At 38.8% G+C, this 9,271-nt stretch overlaps 1 protein-coding gene across 4 annotated transcripts in view; it reads right to left on the minus strand.

Moving 5' to 3' along the window:
- Positions 1–9,271, minus strand: part of Usp37 (ubiquitin specific peptidase 37) — a 75,536-nt gene that overhangs the window by 50,044 nt on the left and 16,221 nt on the right. For all 4 annotated transcript variants that reach the window (XM_013011726.1, XM_013011708.1, XM_013011717.1 and 1 more), the window contains 4 exons: positions 6,309–6,409; positions 1,734–1,906; positions 1,292–1,366; positions 293–390 (listed from right to left, as the gene is read on the minus strand). In XM_013011726.1, the coding sequence (XP_012867180.1) occupies positions 293–390; positions 1,292–1,366; positions 1,734–1,906; positions 6,309–6,409 (447 nt within the window). The remainder of the gene's footprint in view (positions 1–292; positions 391–1,291; positions 1,367–1,733; positions 1,907–6,308; positions 6,410–9,271) is intronic.

The following is a 9,271-nucleotide window of genomic DNA, read 5'->3' on the forward strand; positions in this document are numbered from 1 at the left end:
ATAGTATTTTCTAATAAATAGTAATATTGATGACTTTTAATTCTAACCTTCGAATAAATGCTTACTTCTAAAAAGTATAATAGAAAAATAAAAAAGGATGTAAAGCTTGGATTCTTATTAAACAGAATGGAACTTTTTATTACTTTAAAATATATTAGTCAATAACTGGGTATAAATTAAGTGTTCAAAGCTAGTACTGGATTTTGAACTATTCCTGAATAATGTAGACATATATCCCAGTATAGGTTTTTATTTCTATTTAATATATTATATAAATAGAGCATCTCCTTACCTGAGGTCCGATTTTCTTCTGACTGTTTCAAGCTCAGCTGCTTTTCTCTACTGCTGGTTAAGTATTTTCGTGAGGGATCTGTCATGGCCTTGTTATTCCTGAAGTTGATATTTTTAGATTAGTATTAATATGACTGTATAAAGATACTCTCCATTAAGAAACTTTATTTCAATTTCCAAGTTCATTTATATGCTTAAAAGTTAGGCTATAAAGTTATTAAATGCTCAGGAGATTTATCCACCTAAAGTAAGAATTATGAAAATAACTTTTTATTACTAAGAGTCAATGTATCCACTGCTCTAGCAATTAAATAAAAACAAAAGAGCATTTTCTTTATAGACAAAAGTCAAATCAGTGACAGCCAATGTAGGTTTTTCTTGGCCCAAAACAGACCAGATGAAATGATTCAACAACTAAGATTAAAAGAATCATTGAAAAAAAATAAAGCTGTTTTCTAAGTGGGATGGCTTACATCTGTAATCCCAGCTACTCAGGGGGTAGAGATAAGAGTGGACAGAGGTTCAAGGCCAGCCTAGACATCAACATGGTACTCTGTTCAAATTGAACATTTTTTCCAATCTTTCCTAGTGGTTATAACTCTCAATATCAAGAACACTGATCAAGCCATGCAACAGTGGCTCACACCTGTAATAACTACTAGCTACTCAGGAGGCTAAGCTCTAAGGATCACAGTTCAAAGCCAGCCCAGGCATTGAAATCCCTGTGAGACTCTTATTGCCAATTAACCACTTAAAAACTGGAAGTGGTGATATGGCTCAAATGGTAGAGTGCTAGCCTTGGGCACAAAGAGGCTAGGCCCAGGCCCTGAGTACAAGCCCCACAACTGAAAGGGAGGGAAGAAAAGAAGGGGACAAGGGAGGGAGGAAAGAAAGGAAAGGAAGAAGGAAGGACAGAAGGAAGCAAGGAAGAACAGAAAGAAGGAAGGAAGGAAGGAAGGCAAACTGACCAAGTGTGATAAGTGCTCTAAAAGCAACTTACGATGATGAATCATTTTCCTTAGGATAATCTTCATTCAGCTCTGAACCAGATAACATTCTTTTCCTCTTTTCAGTGCTATGAAGAACAAAGGGCAAAAAGGGCTATTTTTAAAGAGTTATACCACACTTAAATTAATGTACTACTTATGTACATGCTTAATTCATGTCTTTGACATAAACTACCTATGACCTAATTCTCTACCAAAAATTTACTCTCTATCTTCTCTTCTATTTCAAATTTCTTTTTTTATTGTGCAAATACTGTACAGAGGGGTTACAATTACATGAGCAAGGTAATGAGTACATTTTTTTATCAAGCATTGTTGCCTCCTCCTTTGTTTCCCCTTCCCATCCCCCTTCCCATCTCCCTGCCCCATTTCAAATTTCTACAAGGCCCAGAAGACATCTATAAACAAGTTCACCAAACAAATAGTCTTTCTTACCGGTTTTCTAACAATCCTGATCTAAGTGATGTGGGTGATAAAGAAGGAATTGTCCGAGGAATAGCTATTCCACTTCCTGGTACAGTCTTAATTGGAACTCTACCTGGATGACCAAGAACTTTTCGAAATGGAATATCATCTTTAGTTTCCAAACTTCCTCTTTTTGAAGAAGCCTGTAATAATAATGATTGAGATATTAAAATCCTCAAGTTCACTGCAAACTTTTAAGAACACTGATTCTCACATAGGGGCTATCAAAAATATAATGGGAAACTCGTTTCTTATCTAACTGATTGATCCATCTATCCATCCATCCATCTATCCACCTACCCATCCACCCATTCAGATGTTTGGCTTTTTTGCAGTGCTAGGGATCAAACTCAGAGCCTTATATACAATAAGTGCTATTCTAGTGAGCTACATCCCCAGCCCCTATAAATGTATTTTTTTGTGTTTTTTTTTTTGTCAGTCGTGGGGCTTGAACTCTGGGCCTGGGCATTATCTCTCAGCTCTTCAGCTCAAGACAAGTGCTCTCTACCACTTGAGCCATAGCACCAATTTCAGTTTTCTGAGTGGTTTATTGGAGATAAGAGTCTCATGGAGTTTCCTGTCCAGGCTGGCTTTGAACCCTGATCCTCAGATCTCAGCCTCCTGAGTAGCTACCGGCATATGGCCTATAAATGTACTTTTTAAAGCATTCTAGGTGATTCTAATGCATAGTTGAGGAAGAGAAATTAAGCTTAACATTTATTTTCCTGCAGTATTATTAACTTCCTAGTGAGCTCAGGTTGGCCTAGAATTTGCCATCCTCCTGCCTCAGTTTTTAGGTATTGGAATGGTCATGTACCATCACACCAGCTCTCTTGTTACATTCTTGCTAACCTAAAAGTTCCACAGCATACTGAGGCAGAAGGCAGGAATCCTACCATTATTTAAAAAAAAAAGATGATACAGAAAGACACAGATCTAGCCGGGCACTGGGCGCCAGTGGCTCACGCCTGTAATCCTAGCTATTCAGGAGGCTGAGATCTGAGGATCGTGGTTCAAAGCCAGTCTGGGCAGGAAAGTCCGTGAAACTCTTATCTCTAATAAACCACCCGAAAACCGATGTGGCGCTGTGGCTCAGACAGTAAAGCGCTCGCCATAAGCTGAAGAGCGCAGGGATAGCACCCAAGCCCAGAGTTCAAGACCCACAACTGACAAAAAAAAAAAAAGAACTGATTTTTGGAAAAGGAAAATATATATCTTGATTACAAGAAAGAAAAAGGGATGAAGGTATCCCTCAGTGGTAGAGTGTGTGTGTTTAGCTTGCAGTATGACCTATGTTTGATCTCTAGCAACAACAAAAACCAAAAAACAACCAGGTGACAGTCAGTGGCTTATGCCTCCCTAGCTTCTTGGAAGACTGAGATCTGAAGATCAAGGTTGAATGCCAGCCTGGTGACACAAATCCTAGAAACTCTTATCTCCAATCAACCACCAAAAAGATGAAAGCTGGAGTGGTAGAGCTCAAGTGGTAGAGCACTAGCCCTGAGCAAAAAAGCTAATTGACTGTGCAAGGCCTTAAATTCAAGCCTTTCAACTTGGCACAAATAAAACACAACACAACAATATGAAATAACAATGACATTTAATTGCCACAATTCAAATGCCAAGTCCTGTATACTCATCAAGACAGTCCTATTATTTTGAGAGGATTCATGTATGGAGGAATAATGCTGGGTAGAAGGAAGATGAGAAAGTCTATTCATGTAAGAAAACCAAATAATCTACTGTATGCATAGCAAGACTATCCAGAGAGAGTAGGATGCAAACATATTAATTGGGAAACTGTTTTAGACAAACACTCTGCCAGGTATGTTTTACATCTCTACATTAAGACCTATGTGGGCTGAGAAGGTGGCTCAGTGGTAGAGCGCTTGCCTTGCATGCTTGAGGCCCTGGGTTCGATTCCTCAGCACCACATAAGCAGGAAAAAAAAGCCGGAAGTGGCGCTGTGGCTCAACTGGTAGAGTGCTAGCCTTGAGCTGAAGAGCTGAGGGACAGTGCCCAGGCCCAGAGTTCAAGCCCCATGATTGGGCCCAAAAAAAAAAAAAGACCTATGTGATTTTACTAAGGAAGATACATCCAATTACTTTTGTTTTATAGAATGACAAGCTTAGGACAGAAAATTAAAAAACCTCTAAGGTCACTTGAATGAATAGCTTAAAGGTTATTTCTATTTACAAATGTGTTCATCTCAAAATAATTATGTTCCAGCCATATACTTCACTTTCCCATCCCTTAAATATACACTGATTCTAACTGGAAAAAACTTCAAAGTGTATAATCTACAGTAATAGAAAGAAAATCAGGTGTTGTTTTCAGGTAAGGACCAGACAAGATTACAAAGGGGGGGTCAGCAAACTTAGGAGGACTATGACTATCTTCAACATGCTGATTATTTTAAGGTTGTACAAGCCAAAATATATCAGATTACCAGGGTTCCAATGGCTCATGCATGTAATCTCAGCTACTCAGGAGGCTGAGATCTGAGCACAGTTCAAAGCTAGCCTGGGCAAAAAAGTCTCTGCTAGACTCTTATCACCAATTAACCACTCAAAAACTGGAAGTGGCACTGTGGCTCAAGTGGTAGGAAGTTAGCTTTGAGAACAAAGAGGCTCAGGAACAGGGCCCACAGCTGCCCCACAACTGATAAAAAAAAACAAACAAAACCATATACATATATCAGATCATACTTTAAACACATACATTTAACTACATGCAATTACTCATGAATAAAAATGTCCCTCCAAAACATGACTCATGAACCTAACAAAATTTAAATCTTTTCTATTGCTTAGTCCAATAAACAGACTAAATAATCACCTCCCTTGGGGCTGGGAAGGTGGCTCAGTGGTAGAGCGCTTGCCTTGCATGCATGAGGCCCTGGGTTCGATTCCTCAGCACCACATAAGCAAAAAGGAAAAAGCCGGAAGTGGTGCTGTGGTTCAAGTGGTAGAGCGCTAGCCTTGAGCTGAAGAGCTGAGGGACAGCACCCAGGCCCAGAGTTCAGGTCCCACGACCGGACCCCCCCCCAAAAAAAAATCACCTCCCTGTTTAATCACAGAGAATTCATAAATAAATTTGCTTATAGAACTTCAAAGTTTAACTTTATGCCTAGCTTTCTTTTGCAAAACAAATTGAGAGACATAAAGATAGCTAAATTGTTATAAGACTGTTTTCTGATGAGGTCTCATAGCTAGCTGGCTTATGTATTAAGCCAGGCCTCAGTGGCCCACACCTGTAATCCTAGCTACTCAGGAGGCTGAGATCTGGGGATCGTGGTTCAAAGCCAGCCTGGGCAGGAAACTCCATGACACTCTTATCTTCAATAAACCACCAGAATACCCGAAAGTGGCGCTGCAGCTCAAGTGGTAGAGCACTAGCCTTGAGCCAAAGAGCTGAGGGACAGCGCCCAGGTCCAGAGTTCAAGCCCCACAACCGACAAAAAATAGGATAAATAATAATAATATGCATTTGCTTTGTAAAAAGCAAAGAGAAGATCTCAAAAATCAGTATGGTGTTATACAGTATAAAGGCAAAGTAGTATTTGTAGGGCTGATTGTATACTTAGTATGCAGCAAGCATATTACCTTTTGAGCATTATCTCACAGAACTCTTGAAATGTTATTATACATAAGTATTAAAGGCTCAGGATTCTTAAGAAATTTCTCCAGTGACCCCACCTAGTAAGTAGCAGCACCAAGTCTTAAACTCATATCTAATTCCAAAGCCATGCTTTAAAAAATTATACTGTGGCTTATTCTGATGACCATGAGATATCAAGTGCTGTTCAGTAAAACTGTATGTAAGAAGGAAAGAATGTGATAAATCCTAGAAAGTCTTCCATAAAAAGTTAAAAAAGGGCTGGGTGCCAGTGGCTCATGCCTGTAATCCTAGCTACTTAGGAGGCTGAGATCTGAAGATCACAGTTCAAAGCCAGCCCAGGCAAGAATATCCATGAAACTCTTATCTCCAATTAGCCACCAGAAAACCAGAATTGGCACTGTGACTCATACTAGCCACCAGAAAACCAGAATTGGCACTGTGACTCAAGTGGTAGAGCACTAGCTAAAGAGCTCAGGGGCAATGCACAGGCCCAGAGTTCAAGCCCACACCGACAAAAAGAAAGCTAAAGAGAATGCGATAGTCAAAAGGATAAATGTGGGGCTGGGAAAGTGGCTCAGTGGTAGAGCGCTTGTCTTGCATGCATGAGGTCCTGGGTTCGATTCCTCAGCACCACATAAGCAAAAAGAAAAAAGCTCCACATGGTGCTGTGGCTCAAGTGGTAGAGTGCTAGCCTTGAGCTGAAGAGCTGAGGGACAGCGCCCAGGCCCAGAGTTCAGGTCCCACGACCGGACCCCCCAAAAAAATTTTTTTTAAAAAGGATAAATGTTAGCTATGTGGAAAACATCACTGTGACAACGCCAGAAATATTGAATATTACCATCTAAATTCTACTTCCTGAAACTATGTAATATGTCTATGACTATCACTTTCTTTAAAAAGCTAAAAAGATTGACGTAAACATACCTGATTGTCTGAATAAGAAAGTTGTCTATTCGTTTCCTTCTGCGATGCCCTGCTGCTTAGAATGGCTCCAAAACTACCAGATCCTTGAGGTGTTTTATTGGCTGGTAACAAAAAACAGAAAACAAAAACAAAAACAAAAGTAGTTTTTGTGAAAATCACTTACTTAAAAAAAAGATTTTTGATATAACATTGAAGTAATGAAATAAAAGGAAAAAGTTAAAACCAAGGGGACTTACTAATAGGACACACATCTGAGATATACAGTGGTTAAACTTTATAGTAATGAAAATCTCAAGCAAAATATGCAAATAATACAAATATGTGAGAACATATAATAGGATGGAATTTGCAAGACAAAAAGAAATACTAGAAATTCTCTAGTAGAGTTGGTTACTAATACTATGGAAGAGTTAAATTCTGAATCTAAGGCATGAACATTAATACTAAATGCAGGAAATGTCAAAAATGACAGGTGTTCTTCCAGTATCCTATTCTCCACAGCATTCTCTACAAGTAACAGTGTATCAATCACAATATGTATATATATATGTGTGTATATATATATATATATGTATGTATACTCTATAAGTATGTACAATTTTTATATATTTAATGATCAGTTTAAAATTTATTTTTTTTAAGTTTATCAAGCCAAGTGCTGATAGCTCATACCATAATCCTAGCTACTCAGGAGGCTGAGATCTAAGGATTGCACTTTGAAGCCAGCCCAAACAGGAAAGTCAGTGAGACTCTTACCTCTACTAAAACTACCAAAAAAAAAAAAAAACAGAAATAAAGCTGAGGATCAAGTGGTAGAGCACTAGCTTTCAGCAAAAGAAGCTTAGGGAAAGAGACTGAGCCATCAGTTCAAGCCTCAGGACTGGTCCAAGCGAAAAAAGAAAAAAAAGAAACACCCAAAAAAACCACAAAGGGTCTGGAGATGTGGCTTAGTGGTAAAGTGCCTGCCTAGCATGCATAAAGCCCTGGGTTCGATTCCTCAGTACCAAATAAACAGAAAAAGTCAGAAGTGGTACTGTGGCTCAAGATGTAGAGTACTAGCCTTGAGCAACAGAAGCTCAGGGACAGTGCCCAGGCCCTAAGTTCAAGCCCCCCCAGGACTGGCAAAACAACCCCAACAAAAAAGTTCTAAGAAATTCATGTTAGCTTAACCATTTAAGGTATTCCACCAATATGAATTTGTATGTACTTTTTTGTGTTTACTTTAAAAAGTATTTTATGGCCAGGCACTGATGGCTTATGTTATAATCCTAACTATTCAGTAGGCTGAGATCTGAGGATCACAATTCAAAGTCAGCTCACCCAAGAAAGTCAATGAGACTCCTTAACTAACCACCAAAAAACTAGAAGGAGAGCTATGGCTCAAATGGTAGAGTAAATTGCAAGCAATTCTCTTTTTGTACTAATGAAATGATTTTGTAAAATAAACTCCTAGAAAAAGAATTGTTTTGTTAATGGACATATAATTTTAAACTAAATTTAGATATTACATCAACTTACATTACTTATAGTACTCTACTCTCCAACCAAATGTGAGTTTGCTTCCTATCAAACTGTTGCCAATATGATTGAGAATTACTAAAGTTGAGATTTTTTTTTACATGTTTAAAAGCCATTTTTCCTTGAATTTCTTATTTGAAGTTTTTGTCCATTTTTTAAAGTTGTCTTTTAATATGATTGTATAATAGGTCAGACTTTATATAATAGAAAAATATGATAAATCTTAGATTTTCCTAAAAATAAATGAGAAAAGGCTGGAAAGGTGGCTCACTGGTAGAGTGCTTGCCTTGCATGTGCTAAGGGGTAGCACCTAGGCCCAGAGTTCAGCCCCCATAACCAAAAAAAAAAAAAGAGACAGTCAGGTAGCAAAGGCCATGACTGAATCTCCAATAAACTACCCAAAAAAGCTGGAAAGTGGAGCTGTGGTAGAGTGCCAACCTAGAGCAAAAGAAGCTCAGAGACATTGTGCAGACCATGAGTTCAAGCCCCAGGATTGGGACAAGAAAAAAGATAAGATAGCAAAATGATAAATATTGGTATGTGGAAAACATTATTGTAACAATTCCAGAAATATTGGATATACATCTAAACTACTTCCTGCAATTACCTAGTATGTCTCTAATTATAGTTTCCTTTTTTAAAAAAGTTAAAAATTCATTTCTATAAGATCACAATTGACATTAACATTCTACTCAGGGTCTAGAGATGTAGCTCAGTGATACAGCATTTGCCTAGTATGTATGAAGCTCTGGGTTCCATCACAGCACCAAAATAAATAAACAAACAAAATGTGACACCAGTCTTTAACTCTAGCTAATATTTTGCCTACATTTATATGGTTTGTCTTTTCTTCACTATAGTTTTTATATTAGATTCAGAAAGGACTTTTCCATCCAGAGATGGTTAGAATTCAAAACCTCTTTCCCTAATTGGGCACCGAAGGCTCACATCTGCAAGCCTACTCAGGAGGCTGAGATCCGAGGATTGAGGTTCAAAGTCCTTGCGACCCTTATCTCCAATTACCTACCAGAAAACTGGAAGTGACACTGTGGCTCAAGTGGTAGAGTGCTCACCTTGAACTGCAGAGCTCAGGAACAGTGCACCTAGGCTGAGTTCAAGCCCCACAACTGACAAAAAAGAAAAAGCAAAAACCTCCTTCCCTTTTTTTGGTGGTGGTACCAGAGCTTGAATGCAAAGCCTTGTTCTCTCACTTGGGTTTTCTTGTTCACAGCGTGTGCTCTACCACATGAGACATGCCACCAGTCCAGCATTTTGCTGGTTAACTGAAGTTAGTCTTGAGGACTTTTCTGTCCTACAGGAATTGAGATTATTATTTTTTTTTTTTTTTGTGGGTCATGGGGCTTGAACTCTGGGCCTGGGCACTGTCCCTCAGCTCTTCAGCTCAAGGCGAGCGCTCTACCACTTGAGCTACAGCGCCACTTCCG

The sequence above is a fragment of the Dipodomys ordii genome, unplaced genomic scaffold (assembly GCF_000151885.1).
Source record: "Dipodomys ordii isolate 6190 unplaced genomic scaffold, Dord_2.0 Scaffold1, whole genome shotgun sequence".
In the NCBI taxonomy this organism is placed as follows: Eukaryota; Metazoa; Chordata; class Mammalia; order Rodentia; family Heteromyidae; genus Dipodomys; species Dipodomys ordii.